Source organism: Coturnix japonica, chromosome 5, assembly GCF_001577835.2.
Source record: "Coturnix japonica isolate 7356 chromosome 5, Coturnix japonica 2.1, whole genome shotgun sequence".
NCBI classification, from domain to species: Eukaryota; Metazoa; Chordata; class Aves; order Galliformes; family Phasianidae; genus Coturnix; species Coturnix japonica.
In genome coordinates, this window is record NC_029520.1 from 205,529 (window position 1) to 231,233 (window position 25,705).

A 25,705-nucleotide genomic window follows, 5' to 3' on the forward strand; every position below is an offset into this window, starting at 1 on the left:
CGCCCGTCCGTGCGGTGCGCATGCGCAAATGAGCTCCGCCCAGCCGAAGGCTCACAGAGCGCCGCGCCCCACTGCGGGCGGCTCTTAAAGGGACAGGCCGCCTTTTTCTGACCGCCTCCGTGCACTCGTGCGCCGTCGTGCCCCGGCCGCGCGCTGCTGCCCCAGCCGTGCCCCACACGCCAGCCACGGCTCAGCGATGTCCGCTGGGTCTTTCCCTCCAGTCGTGTCCCCCAGCCTGTGTCCCCCCACGCGGGACCCCTGCCCACGGACACGTCCCCCAGCTCACGTCCCCTAACCGTGGCCGTTCTCCCAAGTTCGAGCCCCCTATACACGGCCACGTCCCCCCAACCTGCATCCCATAGTTCATGTGCTCTACCCACGGCCATGTCCCCCGCTTCATGTCCCCTAACCATGGCCACAGCCCCGGCCCGTGTCCCCTACTGTGAGCCACATCTCCAACCCGTGCCTCCCATCCATGGCCACGTCCCACGGCCCGCGTCCTTCACCCTCAGCCACATCCCCACCTTGTGTCCCCCCGCCCGTTCCCTCCACCCATAGCCGTGTCCCCACTTCGTGTCCCAACACTCCCATCCCTTATCCATGTCCCTGTCCTCCAACCCACATCCCACCACTCACATCCCCTACCCATGGCCGTGTCCCCCTGTCCCTCACCACCCCCTGTCCCCCATCCTGTGCCGGGGCCACCTGTAGGCTGTGGTGACACTGCTGTCACTGGCACCTTTGTCACCCCCCCTCGGGTGCCTGGATCACACGTGGCTGGTGCGGGCAGCCCCGCCTCAGCCTTGCCCTCGTCGAGTGCCCATCAGCGGGGATTAGCGGGGCTGATGTAGGACGGCAGCGGGCGGGCGGCGAGTCCTGGCAGCCCGGCACCATGCGGGACCGGCTGGAGCAGCTCCGGGCGGTGAGGGGTGCAGGGCAGCAATGGGGGTCACCCGTGGGGGTACCCAATGATGGGTGCTGCCCTACGGCTGGAGGGGACCGGGGGTTTGAGCCCTGGGAGGGTTTGGGTTGGCTGCGTCCTCGCTATGGGGCGCAGGAAGGGATGTGGGACACGCGTGGGGCCCCCTGTCCTCCTTTAGGGTTCTTGGGGTGCTCCTCACGCTGCGCTGCCCCGCGGCCTCCGTGCTGCCCGTGGGGGATTTAGCGGGGATTAAGGGAGGCGCTGCCCACCATCGGGGGGGAGCGGGGGATTAGTGTTATTTTTACCCCAGAAATGGGAGGGGTGGGGGTGGCCGGGGCACGACACCGCGGTCATGGCAAGGGGGGATGCGGGGCAGAGGGGAGCTCGCGTGGAGCCGCCGTGGGGTGAAATTGGGGGCCACAAAGCCCCACGATGGAGCGCCCCATCCCTGTCCCCATCCCCGCCCACGGCCCAGCCCCGCAATCCGTTAATTCCCGCTGGCCAGATGCGAGCAGATGGCACCCGGCCGGCCCCCCCCCCCGCCGCACAGGGGCCACCGCGACCCCTCCCTGTCCTCGTCCCACACCCACCGCGTGTCCCCAGGTGTCCCCTGAGCATCCCCTCTCTGCTTCCCTCAGAAGCAGGATGCTGAGGATGACACCGACGAGCTGGAAATCGCCATCGACAACACAGCCTTCATGGATGAGTTCTTTGCCGAGGTGTGGAGCAGGTGGACGTGGGGGACGTGGGGTGGATGGGGTGCACAGGTGACGTGTCCTCACGGCCCCCCCAGATCGAGGAGACGAGGCAGAACATTGACAAGATCTCAGAGAACGTGGAGGAGGCCAAGAAGCTCTACAGCGTCATCCTCTCGGCCCCCATCCCCGAGCAGAGTGAGAGCATGGCTGCGCCCCCCCCCCAGCCCCATCGGGGCTGTACGTCCTCTCCTTGGAGACACACCTGTGATGGCGTCCCCGACTCAGTGCCCCATTCCCTGCAGAGACCAAAGATGAGTTGGAGCAGCTGACGACTGACATCAAGAAGATGGCCAACAGCGTGCGCAACAAGCTGAAGAGTGAGTGGCCACAACCCAGGTCACCAAGATGAGGGGGGGGGGAGGCACACCTGACAGGTGGGGTTCTCACTGCTGGCAGGCATGGAGAGGAACATAGAGCAGGATGAGGCCCGCTCCTCCGCTGACCTGCGCATACGCAAGTCCCAGGTGAGCTGACTGTACCCAGCATCCCTGTCCCAGCATCTCCACCCCCAGCACTCAGTCCTGTCCACCAGGGCTGGGACTTACCATGCTTGGGGTGTCCACCCATCCCCCCAGCCCCAGCACTTGATCCTAACCTGAAGGGCTGGAACACAACGTGCCCAGGTTATCATCATCCCAATGGCTCCATCCCCATCCCCAGTTCTTGGTCCAGTCCCCTGGGAGCTGGAACATGCCATGCCTAGGGTGTCTCCATCCCAATGTCACTGCCCCCATCCCCAGCACTTGACCCTCTCCCCTTGGGCTGGGACACACCATGCCCGAGATATCTGCTTTCCAACATTGCCATCCCAGTGTCTGTGTCATCAGCACTCAGTCATGTATCCTGCGGTCAGGTACATCAGTGAACCCCATTCCCAGCACTTAATCCTGTCCCCCAGAGCTGGACTGCTGGGTGTCCATATCCCAGTGTCTCTCATACACGACTCCAGCTCTTGATTGTAATAGCAGGGGCTGACCCCAGCCCAACATCTCTATCCCCAGCACTCAGTCCTGTCCCGAAAGTTCGTTGATGTGATGACCAAGTACAACGAGGCGCAGGTTGACTTCAGGGAGCGCAGCAAAGGCCGGATCCAGCGGCAGCTGGAGATCAGTGCGTGTCCCCTTCCCCACCTTACGCCCCACTCATTCAGTGGGGTGGGCACAGCCTGTGGCAGCACTGACTCCCCACAGCTGGCAAGAACACGACGGATGAGGAGCTGGAGGAGATGCTGGAGAGCGGGAACCCCGCCATCTTCACCTCAGGGGTGAGCCCCATGGGGCCAGGGTTGGGGGTCTGGAGTTGTCCCATTGACACCTCTTGCCTTGTCCCCCCCCCCTGCAGATCGTGGACTCGCAGATCTCAAAGCAGGCGCTGAGTGAAATCGAGGGGCGGCACAAGGACATCGTGCGGCTGGAGAGCAGCATCAAGGAGCTGCACGACATGTTTGTCGACATCGCCATGTTGGTGGAGAACCAGGCATGGCCGCGGGGCGAGCTGTGAGCCAGCACGGGGAGGGGGAAACACAGGGACTGGGGCAGGGGAAGGGGAGGGGACAAATAGGACAAATAGGGCATGGGATGGCACAGGGACAAGGAGGGTCAGAATGGAGATGGATGGGGACTCACACGTGGGACAGCATGGGAACAAGGAAGGACTCCAGGGGTTGGAACCCGGCCATGGAGCACCATGGAGCTGTGGCACCGAGCCCCCTTGAGTCCCGTCCCCATCCCCTCTGAGCACCCCCAGTGCCCCACGCAATGAGAGGAGTCGTGTGCCCGTTGTCTCTCCTTGTTGCCCCCATAGGGAGCCATGATCGACCGCATAGAGAACAACATGGACCAGTCCGTCGGCTTCGTGGAGCGAGCCGTGGCTGACACCAAAAAGGCCGTCAAGTACCAAAGTGAAGCCAGGAGGGTGAGAGGGACCAACAGGATGCCCTGTTGTTCCGAGTCACCCTCTGCATCTCTGCCTTCTTGTCCCCTGTCCCCCTTCCCCACGCTCACAGCCTCACAGCCCCTTTCTCCCCGTGCAGAAGAAGATCCTGATCATGATTTGCTGCATTATCCTTGTCATCATCTTGGCTTCCAGCATTGGTAGCATCTTCGCCTGACACGGCAGCCACTCCCCACAGGTGATTGCCCATGGGGTGCCCATGGGGTTTGGGCCAGCAGCACTCACTCTGCACTGACAGATGGGGGCAGCAGTGCCAGCCACCCCTGATGCTTCCCGCTTACAGGTGGCCTTTCCCCATCCTGTTCGATGATCCCACCCGTGGCCCTGGGACCCACCTGCCAAGCCCTGAGGACGTCACCCAGAGGTCCCCCCTCACCCGCTGTCCTCACACCAGGGTCCCACAGCTCTTTATTTGCGCCAGCACAGAGCCCAGCCACAGCCAGGGCTCTGCTTTGCCTGGTGGTGAAAGGAGCAGCTCAGCCCTCACTCAGAGCTCGCCTGCAGCCGTTCCTCTTCAGTGCTGCTCTCCAGATGTGCCGACACCCGCACCACGGCCCTCCTCCCCAATAAAGAGATCAATCACTTACACTCCACCCCATGGTGCTGTGTCAGGGAGTAGGATCGCTCACCTCCAGGTCCCATCTCTGCATCTGGGCTCCTCAACCCCCATAAGCACACCCAGAGAAAGGTCATGAAGCCAGTGAGGGGTCTGGAGCACAGATCTTATGGGGAGTGGCCGAAGGAGCTGGGATTGCTCAGTCTGGAGAAGAGGAAGCTGTGGGAAAGTATTATTTGGTGGTAAGCAGATGGATGGACTCAGTGATCTTAGAGGTCTTTTCCAACACCAAAGATTCTCTGATTCCATCCTTTCACAGAAGGCTTTATTGCATTGTCTCCATCCCTGCCTGCGGGCTACACCCTGTGCTGGAGGAAGAACTTCCCCCAGTAGTGCCCCTTCAGCTTCAGGTCGTAGGGGCTGAGGTACCTCCTCATGCCCAGCATGTTGGCGGTGATGACACGCTCGAAGGTCCAGGGGTTCTGGTTGTTGAGCCTCTTCTCCTTCTCCTCCTCCCGCATCTGCTGCAAGCTCTGGCGGCTGACAGCAATTGCAGGGAAGGGCAGTTTGTGGGCCACCTGCACCAGGAACGGCTTCACCTCCTCGAACTCACAGCGACCACCGAGCTCCACCACCAGCCTGCCGCTCTTCACCGCAGTCACGTAGCGATCAATGGGGCCTTTGCCTCCTCCCATGCGGTGTCCGAGGCTCTTCTTTGTCAGTGGCTTGTAGGGGGCCGGCACGCGCCAAATGGCAAACATGTTCTTGGGGTCCATGCAGCGCCCGATGGTCAAACGGATCATCTCCAGGTGCCCCCAGTGCAGGTAACCACCCCCCAGCGCCTGGGGGACAACGGCAAGGGCTGAGGGCTGGGCACTGGAGGTACACCCAGCCCGGTACAACCCACCACGGTCCGGTACAACCCACCACGGTCCGGTACAACCCATCACGGGTCCGGTGCTCACCAGGATGCCGTACTGCCCCTGCGTGAAGTCGGTGGCCACATGTGACGGCCCGCGGATGTCCCGCAGCTGCCGCGGTTCCCGTTTGACCTTGGGCACCGCCGGCACCTTCTCCATGAACTTCAGCTTCGGCCTCTCCGGGATGGTGATACCTGCGGGGCGCGGAACTGGGATCAGCGCGGGGTGGGACGGGGGAGGGTGAAACACGGAACCCTCTCAGGCACCGCCGCCATTAGAGCTGTTTCCCCGCACTCACCGCTGTAGTCGGGGGGAAGCACGAACTTCTTCAGGCCCGCCCGGGGCACGGCGCTGCCCCAGCGACCTACGGGCACAGCGAGCGCTCAGGGCCGGGCCGGGCCGGGGGCGCCTCCCCGGGCACCAACACACAGCTCGCCCCATTCCCCGCCCTACAGACCCCCCCTGCCCTCCCCACAGCCCCCCTTGATCCCCCCCGACCTCCGCAGGCCGCCGCGGGCCGCCCCAGCCGCCACCACCCCATGGCCGGAAGTGCCCTCTGCTGTGAGCCGCCATTGGGTCCGTCTCATCAGACGCCCGGCGGGGAGCACTTCCGGTCCCTCAGCTTCTCCTTCCCCCTCGGCTGATGGAAGGGCAATGTGGGTTCCGGCTGTCCGGGCAGCGCCCTCAGCCCGTGTATAGCAACATGGAACCACGGCACAGCAGAAGGGTTGGAAGGGACCTCGAAAGCACACAAGGAAGGACGTGCTGCAAATGAGTCTTTACTGCCCCGCCGTATCGCCCAGCAGTTACGTTCCTCCTCCTCCTGCCGTCAGTAGGTGCTGAAGACAGCCAGGATGTGCTCCCCGTTGTGCGGCTTGTATGTGCCGACCCCTGCAATGGGGAACGGCTGTGAGGCTGTGCCCCCCATCACCACACCCCATCACAGCCCCCCATCACAGCCCCCATCACAGCCCCCCATCACAGCCCCCATCACAGCCCCCATCACAGCTCCCATCACAGCCCCACAGCGTTGCCCACCTTCTTCCAGTGCATCACTGCTGCTAAAGAACTGCCAGAAGGTCCGCTCGGTCTCACTGGCATCCAACCCATGGATGGACACCACCATCGGGCCCCACGATGTTGGCACTGTCTTGAAGCTGTGGGGCAGGTGGGCGGTGGGTTGGAGCCCAGGTGGTGGCACTGAGCTTGATATGGCCCCCAATACTCACCTGAAATTGGGGTCAACCCTCTGTGCCTCCTCCAGCACCACCAGCAGCACGGAGCCAGCAGGGACACTCACCGTGGTGGTGTAGGTGAAGTAGTGTCCAATCAAGTGGTTGATGATGGTGTATTTCACTGTGATTGTGGATACTGATGGGAAAATGGGACGGGAACTGGGAGTTCATTGTCTCAAAGGGGAAATCTTTGTCCAACAAGGAAGTAAGGAGAAATCAGTGATGGCAGATATGCAAAGAACGAGTGGAAATGTGACACTGTGACCACAGGTATGTCAAGTGTGTGCCAATGGCTGCTGTCAACAAAAGGGAAAGGTGATATTTCCTGCAAGGGACCTTTAGTCTCATTAAGGGCTAATGACGGACCAAAACCCACATCCATCAGCCTAAAAACAGAGTATAACACAACAGCAGCCACATCCCCCTAATCTGGACTCTTCTAGCCCCATAAGGTGCATACCCAACTGAAGTTAGAAACCCAATTGAATTAGAAACTATAAGGAGAGTGGGGTGGGGGCTCCTTGGGGCTGGAGGCAGCCAATACCTTTCTCAGCCATCATGCCCTGGCTCAGGATCGGGTCCAGCTGCAGGTTAGTGGTTGTAGATGCTTCATAGCTGCAGTTCAGGCTGGCAGAATCTAGGTAGGTTCTACCCACCAGGGCTGGCAGTGCCTGAGCCACGGCCATGGGCTGCTGCAGGTGGTGTTTGGTGATGGTGGCCACAGGCTGCCTGCAGTCCCATGCCCGCGGGGCATAGAACTTGCCTGCAGCCAGCAGCAGCTGTGTGGCCAGACCTGTGCTGTAGATGTTCCCAATCATGCCATTTCCCTCTGCCTGCTTGTCGAGAAGGGCATTGGACACCTTTGTCAGAGCTGTTTTCAGCAGGTCCCGCACGTCCTGAAGCTTAGTCTGGTTGTAGGCACACACCAGTGCCAGTGCCATCATGGCCTGCTCATCTGCATAGCAACACAGTCACTGCCTCCTTGGCACGGACAGAGCCACGTGGAGCACAGTGTTGGGCTGTGGGGACTCTTACCCACAGAGAGCTCGCCCTGGGAACTCAGCAGCTGCTTGGCCAGGATGACGGCAGCGCTCTGGTAGCCACCAGCACCCACCACACACAGCGCTTGTGCGTCCAGCCCCATGCTGAACAGGGTGCTCTGTGGGATGCCATACTCCTCTGTGAAATACAAGGTTTCCTCAGCCAGCACAGGTCAGAGCAGCATCCCTGAGTCACCATGTGCCACCCTGAGCCCCATACCCCAGTGTGCCACCTCCTGGTCTGTCTTCTCCTGAAGGATGCTGAGCAGGTCAACGCTCTGCCTGTGCACCTTTACATGTCTTGGGTTACAGCAGGAGGAGAGCAGGGCCAGCGTGTACAGGGCCACCTGGCCCGAGGACATGTCTGTGGGGATAGAGAGTGGCTGGTGCACACAGGAGCTGGGACCCCAACCTACTGTCCCCAGACTATAGGGCAGCCAGCCCAGGGCACCGATGCCACAGTGTTTTGGGATGCCCCCTGAGGCACCCTTCTACCTTTTGCTTGCTTCACTGCCGTCTCCTTGATCTGCTCCAACAAGTACTGCCGGGCCTTGCTGCTGTCCCCAGCCAGGTTGAGGGCCAGCAGCACACTGGGGTTGGGCAGCTCGCTGTCTATAGTTGAGAGCTGCAGTATCCCCAGCATGCGGGCACGCTCCTCCGTGTTGATGGCTGTGGCGAGAGGGAGCAGGCTGGGATGTGCTGGGCACCCCGTGTGTCCCCTGCTGGGTTTGGACCCATTCTCCTCCCCGACATCCCCATGTTACTCACTGCAGTCCTGGTGGACCGTGTCTTCTGCCCCACAGCCTTCAGCTGCCAGAAGCACCGCAATGCTGAGAGCCACGCTGAGCATCCTCAGAGCCTCAGTGCCAGCAGTGCCCCTCTGATACCACATCATCTCTGCTTCCTCCAGCAGTGCTGCACTGACCTTCTGTGCCTGGGGGCTTATCTGTGTGCCTGGCCCTTGCACCCAGGGGTGGTGCTCGCTGACCAATGGGGTTGTGGTGCAGCCGGATCGGGAGTGGCCATCTACCTTGGCACTGGGACCAGCGGAACAAGTCTGGGACAATACAAATAAGTCTGGTGCCTGGCACTGGTCTCCCCAGGCTGTGCTCACACATCACCCCTCTGCTCGCAGAGCAGCCCTGAGATGTCCTTCTCTGCATTGTGCTGATCCAGCCAGCTGCGTGATGGCACCTGCTGGGGGGAAAAGGGTGCCCATGGTGTGATGCTGGTAAAAGGGCAGAGCTCTGTGCCCATGGGAGTGTTTGCCTTTGGGAGCACCTTGGGAAAAAGTGCCTGGTACTTGCAGCTGTGTTGCTGGGTCGGGGTGTTAATGGGGAGAGCTCTGTGGGGATGAATTGGTGGGATATCCCCCCAGGTTATGGGGGTGGATATCCCCCAGGTTGGAAGGTACAGAGGGGCAGCAGCACCGCTGTCCTCCCACCTCCCTTCCCAAGGAGCAGGGCTGCTGACCAGGGAGCTTTCTCAAATCGAGGGGTGGCAACGCTGGCACCCATTTGTCTTCCTTTCTCTCCATACAGAAGTGCCCTCCCTTGCCCTAGCAGCCCCTTCAGCTGCATAGACCTATAGGGGAGGGGGGGGGGCGGGAGGGGACTCTTTTCTCCGCAGCCTACCCCGCAGGGAGGAGATGTTCCTGTGCCTAATGGCTTTGATGGAGCTTTCTTCCAGGAACTCACTTTAAGCTGCTGTAAACAGAACAAAGAGACAGAGAGGGGTTGTTGGTTTTCGCTTTTTCTTTTTTGCTTTATTTTTTCTGGGGGGAAAGGAGGGGGAGGAGGGGGGATTCTGAGCTCTCAGTGCCCGCTCCCCCCTGCCCCGTTGTCCCTCATTTTCTCCAGCAGCTCGCACACCTCGGGCTCTCACGACGGTCACGCGTGGTTACCCCCTGACATCACGGCGGAGGCTCCAATCGCTGGAGTGGGGGCGGCCCCCGGTGCTCGGGACCGGGAGCGAGCGGAGCAAGGAGGGGGGGAAGATGTAGATGGAGCCGGGGGGGGCTCCGGTGGCGGCTCTGTCTCCATGCAGGGGATGGGGACGCTGCGGCTGGGGAGCCGTGCCGTCATGTACACGGCCGAGACCCTGCCCAAGGGCAAGAACCGAGTGATGGGGGTGAGTTGGGAGTGGGGGGGGTGGGAGGGGGGAGGAAGGGGGTTCCCATCCCTATGGCTCCCCTACATTCCTGTTACAACTCCTCGTACCCCTGCTGTACCTCTCCTAAATGCCCTCACCCTTAGCATCCCTGAAAGGTTTCCCATCCCCTTGGCTGCTCCCAGACTTTAGTGTCGCTGGGGGGGCACAAAAACCTTCCTCCCTCTCCCTCCCTGTGCATCACGGTGAAGGAAGCTCCCTTGGGGCTGGGGGAACAAAGGGGTTAACCCTTGACATGGGGGGGCTGGGGGCACTGAAGGGTTAACCCTCGGCTTGAAGGTGGGGATGCACAGGGGCTGCGTGCCTCTCCCAGCATAGCACACAGCAGAGATTTGTCCCCCACGCATGGATTCCATAGATATGGGAACCCCTTCGTAAACTACAGGGTTGGAGCCCTGGGGTTTTAGCCCCTAAAGCTCAGGGGCTGCCCAGGAGGGACCCAACCCTGATGTACCATCCGCTCAGACTATCCAGATCATGACTGGCTTCATGCACATTGGCTTCGGTATCGTCCTGACCACGATCACCAACGTCTACTCCTCCATCTTCATCACCGGCGAGATCCCCTTTCTGGGTGGTGTGTCTGTGCGTAGCATGGGGCTGGGGGCTGCCTGCCAGCTTCCCCCGCTTCCTCTGGAGATGGGGGGTGTTCTTTGTGGCTCTGGGGACATGGGACTGAACGTCCCCCTCCCCTCTCCTGGTGCAGTTCATCATCTCAGGCTGCCTGTCCATTGGGGCAGAGAAGAATCCCACAGAGTGTGCGGTGAGTGTCTGTCTCCCCATCCCTCCCATCCTCCCCCCCCCCCCCCGCCTCAAATCTATAGTGGGAGATGGGGAGCAGCACACGCACGGGTGAAACCCGCTGGGGCAAAGCTGCGTCCCCGTTTGAAGCTGGTACCGAGGTTATTTCTGTTGATGAGCAATGGGAGGAGGGGAATTAACAAAGCTGGATGCAGCCCTTTTGCTGTGTCAGCAGCAGTGCTGAGGGACGGCCCTGAGCTGTTACCCACAGCTGTGGGGTCTAAAGGGCCTGGAAAAGCTTCTCCGTGCCTGCAGGTGAAGGGCAGCCAGGCCATGAACATCATCAGTGCCATCTTTGCGCTCCTGGGCATCGTTGCTTTCATCATTGACCTCAACTTCAACGGGCTGTACCGCTCCAGCGAGGACTACTACAACTACCTCGTCCTGGTAGGTGGGGGTGTAGCTCTGTTCAGCCTTTTGGACTGTGCCTTGGAACACTTCCCTAGTCCTATTGGAGTCTTGGCTCTATTGGGGCTCCTGTCACCCCATGGGCATGGTGCCATCACCTGACCTATATTGGGCTGGTGCTGTGGGAGGTGACTCATGCCCCACACGTGCCTGGTTCTGCCTGAGCTTTGGGAAAGCAGAGAGGTAAAGGACAAAGAGCTCCCAGGGCTGGTGGGAGACGGGGAAAATCCTCAGTGCATGGGGGATGTCAAGCACCGGGCACTGCTGATGGAACCTTCCCCACTCTGGAGCTCGCAGGAAATGGTATCTCCATTGTGCTGCTCATCTTCACCATCCTGGAGTTCTGCATTGCTGTCGCCACTGCCAACTTCTGGTGCCGGGCAACACGCCTCAGCCCCAACGAGGTAGATGGGGAGCAGCAGGCAGAGCACGGGGTCCTCATTGCCTTGGCCAGGGATAAGCACGGGATGCTATTTTTCCCCTCCAGGCCATGCTGATCGTGCCCAGCACCACCAGGGTGGACCTGGCCGTGGTGCAAGCAGAGCTGCCGCAGCCACCCAGCTACTCAGAGGTGAGGGGGCTCTGGGAGGGCTGCATCGAACCCCCAGCTCTTTGTGCAGCAGCCATCTCTGAACACTTCTCTTTCACAGCTGGCAGCTCCTGAAGTATAGCTGGGCAGAAAGGATGTCCCCGAAGCCACCTGCAGCCCCAGGGCATCGGCACCTCCTCTCGCTGCATCGCAGGCTGGGGCCATGCTTGTAGCCCCTAAACATAGTCCCCTGTCCCCCTGCCCCCCTTCCCTTTCCTGACCCCCATACCCCACCAGCTCTCACCTCCTGGCTGCTCTGGGGAGGCTCTGGGGGTGGTCCTGCCCCATTACCCCAGCCAGGTGCTGGGCGCCAATGCAGCAGCTGGACTCATTCCGTTGTCAGCTCAGCCCCTGCTGGCTTCATTTTCTCTTCAAAATAAAATAATAAAATGCTGTGGCCAGATCTTGCTCTACTCCTTTGGGGGGGGGGGGGGGAGGTGTTTGCTTGTGGAGGTTACAGCTCCTTATAGATTTCAATTCTCTATCCTCTGCTGTGGGGGCTTGCGCTAAGGAGAGACTGTGGAGATGAGCCCCAGCAGAGGAGGATTTATTGGAGAGTATTTTGCACCTTCCTCCGGGAGGAGTTTTGGGTCAAGTTCCGTGTTTTCTCGCTCATTTCACCACCCCCCTCCCAGCGCTTACACCATTCAGCCAAAACCTCATGGATTATTCACTCGCTCTCAGTTATTTCTGGGCTCGGTGCTGAAAAAATAATGAGCCGGTTTGGGAGGAGAAGCCCTGGAGGTGGGGGGAGTGCAGGGGGAGAGGATCACACTGCATGCCCTGCACTCACAGCACAGCAAGCTCTAACTCCCCAGGGCTCCCCTGTGCACACCCAGCTTTGTGCTGGTGTTTTGGCCACCCCACCCTGTGCCCAGCACCCTTGCGGGGTCCAGACAAACCCCACCAAGAGCTGGGGACCTGCACCCATTCCTGGGTGAAAGCAGAGCAGGAGGCAGCTGGGATGGGCTTTAGGAGCAGCACATCCCATTGCTGAGCAATGGGTGCAGAGATTAAATACAGCTCTTCCTTTTTTACCCCTTTTGCTGAAGGCTGCCCCAGAAAACGCAACTTCCTCTTTAAGTAATCGGTGCTCTGGAGAAAAAGCTGAATTCTGTCTTTCGCTATTTTTATGGGGATATAAAGTTTTTTTTCACAGGAAGCAGAAACTTGCTGTGAAAAGCATTTACCCACTGTGACTTGTTTTCCTTGGAAAAAGCAGGGATTTGGATTGGAAAGAGCCTGCAGCACGCAGGGTTGTGCTGCTTCCCGGCATCTGCTCAGCCAGACGCCTGTGAGCTTCACCTCCTCTGGCATCAGCTTCTAAACTATATTCTAACATCCTACCTTGGGCTCCCGCCATCCCCAGCTGGGCCTGGCTTTATTTAGAAAGAGAAGAATTGCTTTCTCCACGAATCCTTCTTTCAGAAATGGGTTTTAAGGCACCTCAGTGAGCCCCCGCTGCTGGGATGAGAGCGAACCAGGAGCAAAGCTGAGGAACAGAACTCTTCCACCTCCTGAGACGTAACCCAGCCTGCTGTGGGGAACTGCTCCTTCTCCAGACCCCAGGTGTCTCCCCCAGCAGTGTACTGCCATGGGGACACCTTCCAGGCTCATTTCCTCACAGAAGCCACTCTCCATCCTGTACGCTGATCCGCAGTCATCACCCCTTCAGAAACATGCCTAGCAGAAAACAATGCACTGTGGGGATGTGTGACAAAGCAGCCTTGTCCCAAGCCCTCTGTGAACCACAGCAGAGAGTGGAGAAGTTGCATGGACATGGGGATGCCAAGAGGTAGCCCCCACGGGCTCACAGAGCAGGTGTCCCAGCTCTACAGCCAAAGCAAAGCAAGAGGCACTTCCAAAAGCTGCCTGCCCCTGTCACAGGGGACACTCATTTCCTGGGGCAGGATCCCAACCATCCTGGCTGTTCTTCCATGTGGCTGTTTTCTGGCAGAGCCGGATCATGGTGTCCTGAGGAGGGAGGAAGGGGACCCCCGGGTGCCCTTTGGGAGTTCTCGCCATGTGCTGTGGCTCCGTTCCCAGTCTGAGCTCTCATTTCCTATCGTAAATGACTGCATCCCCCTTCCTTTCAATGGGGGAGCAAGCCCCCCAGTTTGTGACCGTGGGTGCACTGTCATCAGCAGGGACAGGCGCATGGAGACAGGGTAGCTGGGAAGGAGAGATAGCCCTGAAAAACACCAACAGGTAGCAAACGAGGTTCCTGAGCACTGACAGGTCTTAGGCCACGTGACATATCACTCCCATTGTCCTTTATGGGGAGCACCAGCCAGAGCAATGGTCTCTTCCTCTGATCACTGAAGCCCACTTCAGGCAATCAGGGCGGATTCATTTGTGGGTTTTGCAGCTCTTCCCTCTATTGGCAAAGCTGCCTCATTGAGCAAGAGGGGCCTGACAGGACTTCCGCAAACAGACTTCCTCTGCGGACCAAAGGGCAGCGGCACCGCAGCCCCCGTACTCCACCTAAACTTCCCAGGGGACCAAGAGCTGCAGCATAAGCCAGGATAAGTGAGGTAAAGGGCACAGGATGGGACATGGGGTGCAGGACGGGATCTGGGACGTCCCCATCGGGGACACGGACCAAGCGCAGGCCCACCCCCATCCCTGGGCCTCTGCAGGTAATGGCAACCACAGTGACAGAATCTGGCGGCGTGCGGATCATCACAGAGGTCATCCCAGCCACAGACCCACGGGCAGCCCAGCTGGCCTCCAGCTCTGTCCGGCCCACTGTGTCTTCCTTCCAAATCAGCGGCTTCAGGAGAGCACAGCCCAAAGTGCTGGGGGTGAGTCTGTGGCACGGTAGGGCACATCCCCTTGGCACTGTACTGCTGATGCTGGGATCAGGGTGGGACACATGTAATGGCAATGCCGATCCTTGCCAGCACACGGGGGATCCCTTCTCTCCTGTCCTTTCCCAGACCATTCACATCGTCACTGGCATCATCCACTTGTGCTTCGGTGTCATCCTGACCTGTGCAGAGCACAACAGTGTCCTTTCCATTCCTGTGGCCAGCGGAGTCTTCTTCTGGCTCGGGGTCCTGGTACGCAAGGGCACGCTTGGGCTTCAACCCCTTACTGCCCAGAGATATGGGGCTGGATCCCCTTGTCATGAGGGGCTCCATGTGCACCTCATATCCACTATTCTTTCTGTGGTTGGAGAGTTGGTGAGGGCAGACCTGAACACTGGAGGGGCTCTGGGATGGGTGATGGGAGGCTGTGCCCAGCTGCTGCCTCTCTTCCTCCTGTGTTTTCCGAGCAGCTCCTGGTTTCAGGCTCTCTCCTGGTGGAAAGCGAGAAAAGAGAGAACATCCTGCTGGTAAGGGCTTTGTGTCGCTGCTGCACACAGCAGGCTGGATGGGAGACGCATCCCCGTAGGGGTGACCCTTCTTGATGTGAACCACGCAGGTGAAGGTGTGTTGCGTGGCCAACGCCGCTGTCATCCTCAGCACGCTGGTGGCCATGCTCATACACATGGTGGCCATCACCCACAGCATTCCTGGCTGCAGCAGCAGTGCCAGCATGCCGCTCCTGGTGAGGCAGGAATGGTGCTCCAGCGCTGAGACCAAGGTATTGCCCATGGCTGGGGGGCAGCGGGCACCGTGGGGCAGCAGGATGCTAACTGCCTTCATGCCACCAGGCCCTGAGCAACGGCTTCGACTCCATCCTCGTCCTCTTCGGCCTTCTGGAGTTCTGCACGGCCGTGGCAGCCCTGACCTTTGGCTGCACCGCCATCAAGCAATACAGCTACACACGCATGGTAAGAGGCTCTGCTCCATGGTCTCCTCACCAGCCCCTGAGCCGTCCTCACCAGGCCCTGATGGCAGCCCTATGGGACCTTCTTCTCCCTGTGCAGGTGCTGTAGAGAAGACAATGCCATCCCTGCTGCTCCCCAGAGCCGGATGGTGCCCATCCCCACGCACTCCTAAATACAAATATCCCAATAAACGGCCTCTTCCCCAGACATGGCTTCGCGTTTCTCTGCGGCTCGGGCAGCACGTCGCCTCCAATATGGCGACAGGCTCCAATATGGCGACCGCCACCCGGCCCCGCGGCGCTGCCCGTCACCAACATGGCGGCCCCTACCTGCTCTGATGGGGTACTACCCGTCACCAACATGGCGGCTATAAGTCCGAACAGAGCATGCGCGCAGTGATGTCATCTTTCTGCGCCGCGAGAAAGGCGCCTCGTGGAGGATGGAGGGCTGCAGTACAGCGGCCGCTCCGGGCCCTGAGGGGCCCAACGCGGGGAGCTCGGCCCCCGATCCGGTCCAGACCTCAAATGCGGGTCCGGTGTCTGAAGTCCCCCGAGCTCCAGCCCGTCGCAAGGCCGCCAAGAAGCGGAAAGAGGCGGCGGTGGCGGCCATCCCCCGGGGCAGGCCCAAATCGGGGCGGGTGTGGAAGGACCCGGGTAGGAAGAGGTGGGGACGAGGAGAGGCCGCGGGGCTGTGAGGGGCTCTGGGTGAAGGGGAGGGCCGGGGGGTGCGGGGTTATATAGGGAGGCACGGGGCTGCGGTGGGGGAGCGACCCGGGAGGGCTTAGGGTGGGTCCTGAGCGATGTGGGGGCTTTGGGGTCCCTGAATTGGGGGGCAGAGGAGGCGGAGCTGTGGCAGGGCTTGTAGACATCCCGGCTCTGGGAAGTGTTGGGGTGGATGGGTGTCAGTCTGCCTCTCCCCATTGCACGTTGGGTGGGTGTTGGTCTGCCTCTCCCCATTGCAGCTCCACCTTCCCACCCAGGTTCTCACTCATGGTGAAAGATAAACCTCTTCGCACTTCGTGGGAGCGGAAGCTGAAGGAGCGGCAGGAGAAGAAGCTGGTGCAGGACCTGGTGCAGCACCTGCAGGAGGCAAAGCAGAGGGAGAGAGAGGTAGCAGGGTGCTGCGTTTGGGAGCCGGGCCAGCTCTGTGCCCTAATAGTCACTTTCTACAAGTTGCTATTTTGGGATAAATTCAAAACTCAAGCCTCGTGGAGGGTGGGGAAGGAAAGTGGTGATGGCTCAACTCTGTGTGCTGGATTTCTGCATGCGTGGGCATTGCTATTGCCCTGCAGCTCCTTGTCTGGCCCCTCTGCTCCCAGGAGCCTGGGTTTAAGGCTGGAGGGTGGGAGCTGCAGGTATGTTTTGGTGCTGCTTCCACAGGAGAAGAAGCGGCGGCGGGAGGAGAACCTCAGAAGGCGTCTGGAGAATGAGCGGAAGGCAGAGATTGTTCAAGTGGTGAGTCTAGAACTGAATGCTGGGCTCTGGTTTGATTTGGCTCCTGCTCCAGTACCTCCCCCTACTTACCTGGCTTTAGAGGGGCTGGGGAAGGACAGTTGCAGCTCCACGTGAAATCACTCCAGGAGTAACCCATGTGGTGACAGAGCAAGGGATATGGGGCACCAGCATTGCTCCAAGCATGTGAGGCTTTGGTAGGGCTTCTCTACCTTGGAGAGACCTGGGGCTGGTGGGATAAAGGGGGATGATTGTCTCCTGTTCCTTCCCTCCCATTCAAGAGCTGGGGGAGCTGGGAGGCTTTCCTGGGAGTTCTAGGATAAAATGCTGCCTTTCCACCTACCTGAAAGCTGCCTCTTTCTGTTCCCCAGATCCGCAACCCAATGAAGCTCAAGAGGGCAAAGAAGAAGCAGCTGCGCAGGGTGGAGAAGCGGGACACGCTGGGTATGCTCCAGAAGGCACCCATAAAGTGCAAAGCAGCTACAGAGTGAGGCTGGAGTTCTGCAGGTCCTGCTGCTCTCTGGGGCCTCAGCTCTGAATGGACAGCAGGATGGAAAAGGATCCAGCTGCTGCCTGCCCTGTCTTGTGAAACCAGGTCGTTGTCAGTGCCTGGAGCTGGACTGAGAACTACCCAAATCTATATTTTCTTTATTAAAAGCAAAGAGGAATTGCTCTGGCCTCGCCTTCAGGGAGGCTTCTGTACCTCTGGGCTCACAGAGCACCGTGGCCCCCTGCCCCTGGGGCTCCATTTCCTCTGGGGGAGGCCTTGTGCCTGAGATTGAGTGCTGGGGTGGGGGAACCTCCACTGTGTTGCAGAGCAAGTGAGCACACAGCAGCCTCCAGCCTCCCATCCTGGGCTGGAGGATAGCAGGGAGGTGGGAGGAAGGGAAAGGCTTGGAGCTGGAAGCCCACACACACCTCTTCAAATCTGTGGTCAGATTTCTTGCCATATGAATGCCCATTTCTGCCTTTTTCCTGCTGGCTGTGTTTCCCTGTGCTAAGCTGCACCCGGGGCAGAGGGAAGCATAGGGAGTTAACAACTGGATGCGGCATTTATGGGCCCTCCAGTGGGGCAGGCGGAGCTCCCCGCTGCTGCATCACCACCCCCAGCAGGGGAAGGGCTGAACAACCTGCCATGGGGCGTGGCAGAACTGCAGGTCATCAGCCTCATGGCTGCGTTCCTGCCGCTTCCTGGGTTAATGATTGCTGCGGTGGTGAGGTGCTGCCCGTCCCTAGTGCACAGCGGTTGACTTGGCCTTTGCCTCTGCTGCAGGGTAAGAGGGGCTTTGGTCCTCTCCACGTGGCTTTGGGGCACGCAGGAGGTTTTCTAGTGTGGTATGTGGGTGTACACCTCCATGCAGGACTCTGGGAATGGACTCATGGAGCTCTCTGGGAAAGGGGTGAGCATGGGGCAGTGGGTCTAGAGTGTACTGTAGTGGGAGAGGAGGTGGTGGTGAGTGGGGGGGGGACTACTGGGGCCGGATCCTGGAGCAGCACACCGACATGATGCTGCTGTGCTGCTGTCCCCAGGTGCACCATGGTGCAGGTGACGGTGACACCAAGCTCCTCGCTTGCTGACCAGATGGTGCAGGTGGTGGTATCCGGGCTGGCTCCCTCGCAGCTGGTGACTCTGCGTGCCTGGCTGACGGATGAGCACGGCGAGCGCTTCCAAGCGCGTGCATTCTACCGCTCTGATGAGGAGGGCACGGTGGATGCTGGGCGGCACGCTGCCCTGGGTGGTAACTACACCGGTGTCTGGCCCATGGGGCTCTTCTGGTTCCTGCAGCCAGACAGCCTCTTCAAGCGCTTGGTGAAGCGCGACGTGATGGGCAGCCCCTTCCTCGTCCACCTGGAGGTGTTTGATGGCCTCCGCCTAGTGTCGGGGCAGCAGGACAATCCCCTGGCCGCCTGCACCGCCGAGCGGTGGTATGTGGGCCCTGGTGTGCAGCGGGTGCCCATCCGCGAGGGGAGGGTGCGGGGGGCCCTGCTGCTGCCTCCAGGTGAGTGTTGGGTGCAGAAGAAGCCCCAAAGGGTCTATGGGTCGCTGCCCTACTGGCTTGGAACTGGAGGTGGGATTGGGGGGTTCCTCCATGGGAAGACCCCAAGGCTGGGTTTGGACTGTGGGATGGTGGCCATGGGGCTGCTGGCACCCCCTTGGTGATGGGTCTTCCAGGGGGTCCTCCAGAGCCAGGTTTGGGCTGTGGGATGGTAATGGGTTGGTAGCATCCTTCATGGTGTTGGGTTCCTTGCTACCTGCAGGCCCGGGGCCCTTCCCAGCAGTGATCGACCTGTTTGGAGGTGCAGGTGGTCTCATTGAGTTCCGGGCTGGGCTGCTGGCCAGCCGAGGCTTTGCAGTGCTGGCTTTGGCTTTCTTTGCCTATGAGGATCTCCCCAAAGGCCTAACCCAGCTTGACCTGGACTATTTTGAGGAGGCTGCCGAGCTGCTCCTGCAGCACCCCAAGGTGAGTGCAGTGGTGTGGTGGGCAGCCCCAGAAAACGAACACAGTGATGAATGAGGGTGTCTGAAAGGTTGGGATCATCCTGGGCCTGTCCAGGAGGATCATCCTGGATCTGTCCATACATGGAGGTTGGGGTGAGGTGTCCTGGTGTCTGGGAATGTCGTTGTGTCTGGGGACACACACGGATCATAGCATTACAGAACATCCCCAGTTGGAAGTGACCCACTAAGGGTTGCTGAATCCAATTCCTGGCTCCATGCAGAACACCCAAGAACTACACCCTATGTCTGAGAGCAGTGTCCCCATGGCCAGGGCCATCCTGAGCCTGGGGACATCCTGCTGACCAGGGATGTCTTGATGACCAGAGGCAATACTGTAGTGCACAGAGAGGTCCTGCTGGCTGAGATGCCTCCTTGTGAGCAGTGCTTCCCCAGTGATCATGGCTGCCCCAGTACCATCCTATCAGTGCCAACCCCCTCTTCTTTCCCCCTGCAGGTGCGAGGCCCAGGGCTGGGTGTCATTGGTGTGTCCAAAGGGGCTGAGGTGGCTCTGGCCATGGCCTCCTTCCTCCCACAAGTGGTGGCCACAGTGTGGATCAACGGCACCAGCTTCCTGTACGGCAACCCGCTGCTCTACAAGGGCCTCCGCATCCCTTCCATCCCCTACCAGACCGAGCGCATGCTCTTTACTGAGCTGGGCGCCATGGACAACTCAGCCATCTTCACTGACCCGCGCAGCCCAGCCTGCAGTGCTTCGGCCATCCCAGTGGAGAAGATCCAAGGCAAGGTCCTCTTTGTGGTGGGTGAAGCCGATCGCAGCTTCAACAGCAAACTCTTTGCCCAGCTGGCCATGGAACGCCTGCCGCAGGATGCCTACCGCCTGCTGTCCTACCCCGGGGCTGGACACCTCATCGAGCCCCCTGGCTCACCCCTCTGCAGCATCTCCAGCCTGCGTGGCAGCCCTTTGCCCGTGGTGTGGGGCGGAGAGCCCGAGCCCCACGCCAGGGCGCAGCAGCAATCATGGCAGGAGATCGTGCAGTTCTTGGAGCTGCAGTTGAGCCCCGCGCTTGCCATCAAGCTGTGAGCTGCTCAATAAAGGCAATGGTCACACCTTAGGGCACGGTGGGAGTTAATGAGTCTTGGTGGAGACTAATGAGGCCCTTTGACCCGGGTGTGAGCGTGCTGGGCAAGGAGCAGCAGCAGCCACGTTTCCTGTACCCAGCCCTAGAGGGGGATTTGACACTTGGGAATTGCTCTCCAAGTAAAGGGAAAACTGAGCTCAAGTCTAGTTAAGCCATGTTCTCTTCCTGCTGAGCTGAGTGTCTCTATGTGGTCCTGGTTCAGAAATCATCCTTTCTCCTCCCATGAAAAGGGAATGTTCACCCTTTGTCTGCCTGGCTCCAATGGTTTGATGGCTGAGCTCCAGGGCTCCTTGGGTCTGTGTAGGCCTGGAGCTGGCTGTGACCCCAAAACAGGCACCGGGGCTGGGGTGAGAGAACTTAAGCTTCACTAAAGGCAGGACCCATAAGAGAAACCAGGGCTGGATGGCGGGGGGGGGTGGGGGGTGACGGGGAAAGGGAGTGCACAGGGAAAACAAATGAAATGCTGCTGTCAGCAGCAACCTGAGGGGAGCAAGGTCCTTCTGAGCCCCATGAAGCACTCCCCACACCTCCAGCCCAGCCACAATTCACCTCTAGGTTTTCCTGCCCCCTCCACTTGGTGTCGGTGGGCACCCCAGCACTCTGGCACCGAGCACCTTGGAGTACTGCTGCCATTGGCACCAGAGCAGTGTGAGGTGACAAGTGAGCCAAGGGGTGGCTGAAGACCCCTGTGCCCTGCTGGGAGCAGCAGTCTCAATTCCCCATTTGCAGGAGCGTTTCCCTGAGCCCATGACAGCTGTGGGGCACCGTGATCTCTAAATGACTTTCGGTTCCCCTGCAGCACCACGAGCGGGGCAGAGCGACCTGGGTCTGTGTGTGGGGGCACCCCAGGCCAAGAGAGTGCTGGGACAGGGCTTGGGGCAGCCCAGCCTGGAGGAAGATGTCCCTGTTGTAGGGCTGCTCTATGGGACCCCTTAGCACACTCCCGTGGCCAACAGGGAGGCAGACGCCGTACACCATGGAGCTGTGGGGTCTTATGCCGGCACGGTGCTGCTTCAGCCCCATTTCTTGGTCCAGCACCAGATCTCAATTCCCCATTTGGAGGACACTGGGCACTTCAAACAGCTTTCGCTTCCCCCCATCACTTTGCTGATGCCTTGGTCATCTGATTGCTGCCCAGGTATAAATGGAGGAGCCCCACGGGAAGCTCTGTTAAGCACCAAGATGGGTTGGAGCTGCTCCCTGCTGCTGCCTTTGCTGCTACTGCTGCCTGTAGGGCTGCCCTCTGGCTCAGCACTGCTGCGGTACCGTTATGACTGCGGGGACTTTGGCATGCAGCTGCTGGCCTTCCCCATGCGTGGCCGCACGGTGCGCTTCAAGGTCCTGGGTAAGTGATGTGCATCCAATGGCAGGATGAGAGGGGTGAGATGGGGTCAGCCTCACTGCCCCCGTGTCCTCGCAGATGAGTTTGGCACCCGCTTCGAAGTGGCCAACTGCTCCATCTGCCTGCACTGGCTCAGCACTGGGGAGGACGGCGGGCTCATCTTCTCAGCTGGCTACGAGGGCTGCCATGTGTTGGTGAAGGTGAGGCCGTGCTCGTTTGTGGGAGACCCAGAGGGGTGGAACAGGGTTACATCTCCTGCTCCCCCTGCCATAGGACAGCCACTATGTGCTGCGGGTTCAGCTGGAGGAGATGCTTCTCAGTGGGGTGATGGCTGCCTCCTACGAGGTGAACATGACGTGCCCACGGCCGGCTGGCTACGAGATCCTCAGGAATGAGAAAGTGCATGGCCACCACCAGCCTGACCGGGGCGATGCTGCCCTGCCAAGTCATGGTGCTGATGTCCTCATCCCCCAGCCACCATCCGGCTCCCTGCAGCACATAGCCCATTCCTCCCTGGCCATCCCCCATCCCCAGCTGCCCCTCAGACCCCCCATAGAGCAGAGTCATCCTGTGGCACACACTCAGCCCATCCTGGGGCACCAGGAACTGCAGGGCCAGCCTCATCCTGGCATGGGGCACCCAAGACCCCAGCCCCAAAACCAACCTGGGATGACCCACGCTAGTGGTCAAACCCATATGGGTCTCCTTCGTCCAGGTCTTCAGTCCCAAAACCAGCCTGAGATGGTGCATGCTGGGGGTCAAATACAAGCAGGGGTCCTTCGGCCAGGTCTTCAGTCCCAAAATCAGCACAGACTGCTGAATGCCGGTAGCCAAACCCAACTGGGTGTCCTTCGCCCTGGTCTTCAGACCCCAAATCAGCATGGATTAGCACACCCAGGGAGTCAAACCCAACCAGGTGTCCTCCGCCCAGGTCTTCAGACCCAAAACCAGCATGGATTAGTGCTTCCAGGGAGTCAAACCCAACCAGGTGTCCTCCGCCCAGGTCTTCAGACCCAAAACCAGCATGGATTAGTGCTTCCAGGGAGTCAAACCCAACCAGGTGTCCTTCGTCCAGGTCTTCAGTCCCAAAGCCAGCATGGGTTAGTGCACCCAGGGAGTGAAATCCAACCAGGTGTCCTTCGTCCAGGTCTTCAGTCCTCAAACCAGCATGGATTAGTGCGTCCAGGGAGTGAAATCCAACCAGGTGTCCTTCGCCCAGGTCTTCAGTCTCAAAGCCAGCATGGATTGGTGCATCCAGGAGTTCAAACCCAACTGGGAGTCCTTCGCCCAGGTCTTCAGCTCCAGAACCAGCCTGGGCTGGTGCACGCCAGCAGTCAAACCCAAGCAGGTCTTTTTCACTCAGGTCTCCAGCACCCAAACCAGCCAAGCTTAGTGCAGCCTGGGCTGCAGCCCAGCTTGATGCACACCAGTACTCATACACAAGCAGGGTTTTTCCGTCCGGGCCTCCAACCCCAAGGCCAGCTGGGTTTGCTTCTCCCCAGCCTCCAGTCCCACTCCCAGGGCAGCCTCACTCGCCCCAGCCTCCAGAGCCAAGCAGGGCTGCTGCAATCCAGCCAGCCCCGACCAGGGCTGCTGCGCCCAGGTCTGCCACCACGACCAGGGCTGGTGAGCCCAGGGTTGCAGTCCCAGGCCCAGGCTGGGCTGCTGCATCCCACAGCTCTCTTCTACCCCTCGCCGGGGGCAGGTAAGTGAATGGGATAGGATGGGATGGGATGGGATGGGATGGGATGGGATGGGATGGGATGGGATGGGATAGGATGGGGGTGTACCTGTGCATGGAGACTTGAGGGGTGCTGGGAGTGGGCGGAGGGCATCCGAGGAAGGTGGGCACCAAGGATGCTTGGGATGGACTACAGATTTTTGGGCAGGGGGATGCTCAGGAGGGGTATAGGGATGCTTTGTTAAGCTGCAGGTGCATGAGCAGGAGAATGCTGTGGTCAGATAGGAAAATGCTTGGGCAGAAGGGTGAGCAGGAGTATGTTTGGGTTGAGTAGGTGGATAGTCACAGTGGGCTACGGGATGCTTGGAGAGGGCAGGATGGTTTGGGTAGTCAGGGGAGTGCTTGGGGAGGGGAACACTATGGGTTAGTGAAATGCTTGAGCAGGTGAGTGAGCAGGGGGTGCTTGGTGTGGGCAGAGGGACACTTAGGGCTGGAAGGGAGACGATCAGGGAAGAGGCTGCTGTGGGTTGACAGGGATGCTCGGGCAGAAGGGTGGGCAGGGAGATGCTGGAGGTGGGCAGGAGGTTGTTGAGGTTGAGCAGGGGGGGGCACTTACTGTGGGCACGTGTGCTGCTGAGTGCTCCCCGCTCCAGGTGAGCCGCTGACACGGGAGCAGTGCCAGGTAGCAGCGGGGAGGCTGTCCTGCGTGTCCCCGCCGGGCCGTGATGCCTGCCTGCAGGCAGGATGCTGCTTTGATGATACAGACCGCACGACGCCCTGCTATTACGGCAACACAGGTAGGGCTCGGCAGCGGGTGCCCCATTGCTCCCCGTGGCCAACTGCAGCATGTAACTGCACCTCTGTGTGCTGCAGCCACCGTGCAGTGCCTACCCGAGGGCCACTTCGTGCTGGTGGTGCCGCGGGGGCTGTCGGCGCAGCCCTACAACCTGGACAGCGTTCGCCTGGCCAGCACCCAGCCTGGCTGCCAGCCCACCCAGACCACCGACGCCTTTGTGCTCTTCCACTTTCCCGTCACACAGTGTGGCACCACTGTGCAGGTGGGGGTAAAGCCCTCAGTGACCCCCCCACACCCGACAGCAGAGTGAGAGCCTGACCGCCACGTGCCCACCTCCCCGCAGGTGATGGAGGACAGGCTAGTCTACGAGAACCAGCTCATCTCCACCATCGATGTCCAGCCGGGGCCCCGTGGCTCTGTCACCCGTGACAGTGTCTACATGTAAGGGGGTGACGGGTGAGGGCTGTGGGGACACTCACAGTGCTGCTCACCCCATTGTCTCCCCGCAGTCTCCATGCCCGCTGCATCTACAACGCCACTGAGCTGCTGCCGCTCAGCCTGGAGGTGGCCGTGCCCCCCACTGCTGCCCCTCTGGCACAGCCGGGGCCGCTCCAGCTGCAGTTGCGCATCGCCACCGGTGAGCCCATCCCGGTTCTCCATCCCCTGCCCTCCATCCCCATCCCTGTGTCCCCCCCCACGATTACTTCCATCTCTACGTCCCCCATTCCGCTATCCTCCATCCTTGTGTTCCCCACCCCCTCGTACCTTCCACTCCCCTGTGCCCTGCTCAGCCTCAACCCCCCCTCACAGATGAGAGCTACAGCTCCTACCACCCTGATGCTGACTACCCGCTGGTGAAGGTGCTGCGGGACCCCATCTACGTGGAGGTGCGGCTGCTGCAGAAGACTGACCCCAATCTGGTGCTGGTGCTGCACCAGTGCTGGGCGGCCCCCAGCACCAGCCCGGCAGCCGAGCCCCAGTGGCCCATCCTGGTGGACGGGTGAGCAGGTGGGGAGGGGGGTGGCTGGCAGGGCTCGCTTAGGCTGACACAGGGTCTTTGGTCACCCCTCAGCTGCCCCTTTGCTGGGGACAACTACAGGACACAGCTGGTACCAGTGGGACCTGCCACACTGCAGATGCCCTTCCCCAGCCACTACCAGCGCTTTGCCATCTCCACCTTTGCCTTTGTGGACAGCCCTGCCACAGTGGTGCTGGAGGGAGAGGTGAGGCAGGGGGGTGTCCTCCTGCTCAGTGGGACCCCACCATGATGCCAGGTGTGATGTGGCACCTTGTCCCACAGGTGTACATCCAGTGCAGTGCCTCAGTGTGCCACCTGGCACAGCCCGAGCCCTGCCGGCCCTCCTGCCAAGTGGCTGTGCCTTCCCGTAAGTGGGGCTGTGGTTGGGGGCCCCATCTGCCCTTGCCTTTCTCAAACCGACCCCTGTGTCCCCCTCCCCAGGGGCCCGACGGGCTGCAAGGGACAGGAAGACAGCAGATATCTTGGGCACAGTCACCTCTGGGGGACACATCGTCTTGCCCAAACGTCCTACAGCAAGGAGACACTGAGCACTGCTGCCTCCTTGCTCCTCCTCCTGGACAGGAGAGAATCCCAACACTGGTCACAGTGGAGGCAAGTGGGAACAATAAATCAGCAACTGGCAAAGACTAGCAGTGTCATCTGTGGGATGGGAGCAATGCGGGCTGGAGGT

At 60.2% G+C, this 25,705-nt stretch overlaps 7 protein-coding genes across 13 annotated transcripts; 5 read left to right on the forward strand and 2 right to left on the reverse strand.

Moving 5' to 3' along the window:
* The first annotated feature begins 9 nt into the window (after nucleotides 1-9).
* Nucleotides 10-11,752, forward strand: LOC107314178 (syntaxin-3-like). Of its 4 annotated transcripts, XM_015863143.2 has the most exons (13): nucleotides 789-922; nucleotides 1,561-1,641; nucleotides 1,716-1,815; nucleotides 1,923-1,997; nucleotides 2,077-2,144; nucleotides 2,682-2,790; nucleotides 2,871-2,944; nucleotides 3,022-3,156; nucleotides 3,484-3,594; nucleotides 10,625-10,741; nucleotides 11,053-11,166; nucleotides 11,250-11,333; nucleotides 11,413-11,752. In XM_015863143.2, the coding sequence occupies exons 1-13, from the start codon at nucleotides 893-895 to the stop codon at nucleotides 11,431-11,433; spliced, it is 1,119 nt and encodes a 372-aa protein (XP_015718629.1). In that variant the 5' UTR covers nucleotides 789-892; the 3' UTR covers nucleotides 11,434-11,752. The 4 variants fall into 4 exon arrangements, with proteins under 4 accessions (XP_032301011.1, XP_015718628.1, XP_015718629.1 ...); XM_032445120.1 differs by lacking the exons at nucleotides 10,625-10,741; nucleotides 11,053-11,166; nucleotides 11,250-11,333; nucleotides 11,413-11,752 and adding exons at nucleotides 3,713-3,811; nucleotides 3,917-4,219 and having other exon boundaries at nucleotides 10-922; nucleotides 3,484-3,580; XM_015863142.2 differs by lacking the exons at nucleotides 10,625-10,741; nucleotides 11,053-11,166; nucleotides 11,250-11,333; nucleotides 11,413-11,752 and adding exons at nucleotides 3,713-3,811; nucleotides 3,917-4,219 and having other exon boundaries at nucleotides 11-922.
* MRPL16 (mitochondrial ribosomal protein L16) lies at nucleotides 4,493-5,721 on the reverse strand. The gene is made up of 4 exons (XM_015863150.2): nucleotides 5,608-5,721; nucleotides 5,408-5,473; nucleotides 5,155-5,303; nucleotides 4,493-5,031 (listed from the first exon to the last, which is right to left on the reverse strand). Exons 1-4 carry the CDS (start codon nucleotides 5,648-5,650, stop codon nucleotides 4,546-4,548), a joined length of 744 nt encoding a protein of 247 aa, XP_015718636.1. The 5' UTR covers nucleotides 5,651-5,721; the 3' UTR covers nucleotides 4,493-4,545.
* On the reverse strand, nucleotides 5,869-8,346 carry CBLIF (cobalamin binding intrinsic factor). The gene is made up of 8 exons (XM_015863139.2): nucleotides 8,153-8,346; nucleotides 7,880-8,053; nucleotides 7,605-7,748; nucleotides 7,380-7,523; nucleotides 6,889-7,299; nucleotides 6,339-6,480; nucleotides 6,148-6,266; nucleotides 5,869-6,000 (listed from the first exon to the last, which is right to left on the reverse strand). The coding sequence occupies exons 1-8, from the start codon at nucleotides 8,277-8,279 to the stop codon at nucleotides 5,939-5,941; spliced, it is 1,323 nt and encodes a 440-aa protein (XP_015718625.1). The 5' UTR covers nucleotides 8,280-8,346; the 3' UTR covers nucleotides 5,869-5,938.
* A 135-nt stretch (nucleotides 11,753-11,887) lies between the features above and the next one.
* Nucleotides 11,888-15,333, forward strand: LOC107314179 (membrane-spanning 4-domains subfamily A member 15). 2 transcript variants are annotated; one of them, XM_032445123.1, is made up of 7 exons: nucleotides 11,904-13,885; nucleotides 13,991-14,155; nucleotides 14,291-14,413; nucleotides 14,632-14,688; nucleotides 14,778-14,939; nucleotides 15,010-15,129; nucleotides 15,226-15,333. In XM_032445123.1, exons 2-7 carry the CDS (start codon nucleotides 13,994-13,996, stop codon nucleotides 15,232-15,234), a joined length of 633 nt encoding a protein of 210 aa, XP_032301014.1. In that variant the 5' UTR covers nucleotides 11,904-13,885; nucleotides 13,991-13,993; the 3' UTR covers nucleotides 15,235-15,333. The 2 variants fall into 2 exon arrangements, with proteins under 2 accessions (XP_032301015.1, XP_032301014.1); XM_032445124.1 differs by lacking the exon at nucleotides 14,291-14,413 and having other exon boundaries at nucleotides 11,888-13,885.
* A 187-nt stretch (nucleotides 15,334-15,520) lies between these two features.
* CCDC86 (coiled-coil domain containing 86) lies at nucleotides 15,521-17,251 on the forward strand. The gene is made up of 4 exons (XM_015863155.1): nucleotides 15,521-15,789; nucleotides 16,106-16,235; nucleotides 16,506-16,580; nucleotides 16,949-17,251. The coding sequence occupies exons 1-4, from the start codon at nucleotides 15,566-15,568 to the stop codon at nucleotides 17,066-17,068; spliced, it is 549 nt and encodes a 182-aa protein (XP_015718641.1). The 5' UTR covers nucleotides 15,521-15,565; the 3' UTR covers nucleotides 17,069-17,251.
* Nucleotides 17,252-17,368: 117 nt separating this feature from the next.
* LOC107314177 (acyl-coenzyme A amino acid N-acyltransferase 2-like) lies at nucleotides 17,369-20,155 on the forward strand. Of its 2 annotated transcripts, none has more exons than XM_015863140.2 (4): nucleotides 17,369-17,977; nucleotides 18,108-18,577; nucleotides 18,837-19,039; nucleotides 19,532-20,155. In XM_015863140.2, exons 1-4 carry the CDS (start codon nucleotides 17,949-17,951, stop codon nucleotides 20,117-20,119), a joined length of 1,290 nt encoding a protein of 429 aa, XP_015718626.1. In that variant the 5' UTR covers nucleotides 17,369-17,948; the 3' UTR covers nucleotides 20,120-20,155. The 2 variants fall into 2 exon arrangements, with proteins under 2 accessions (XP_015718626.1, XP_015718627.1); XM_015863141.2 differs by having other exon boundaries at nucleotides 17,369-17,851.
* A 1,185-nt stretch (nucleotides 20,156-21,340) lies between these two features.
* Nucleotides 21,341-25,661, forward strand: ZP1 (zona pellucida glycoprotein 1). 2 transcript variants are annotated; one of them, XM_015863133.2, is made up of 11 exons: nucleotides 21,341-21,522; nucleotides 21,598-21,719; nucleotides 21,793-23,224; nucleotides 23,839-23,997; nucleotides 24,074-24,258; nucleotides 24,340-24,437; nucleotides 24,506-24,633; nucleotides 24,807-24,996; nucleotides 25,069-25,219; nucleotides 25,297-25,381; nucleotides 25,456-25,661. In XM_015863133.2, exons 1-11 carry the CDS (start codon nucleotides 21,360-21,362, stop codon nucleotides 25,560-25,562), a joined length of 2,820 nt encoding a protein of 939 aa, XP_015718619.1. In that variant the 5' UTR covers nucleotides 21,341-21,359; the 3' UTR covers nucleotides 25,563-25,661.
* The last annotated feature ends 44 nt before the right edge of the window (nucleotides 25,662-25,705 follow it).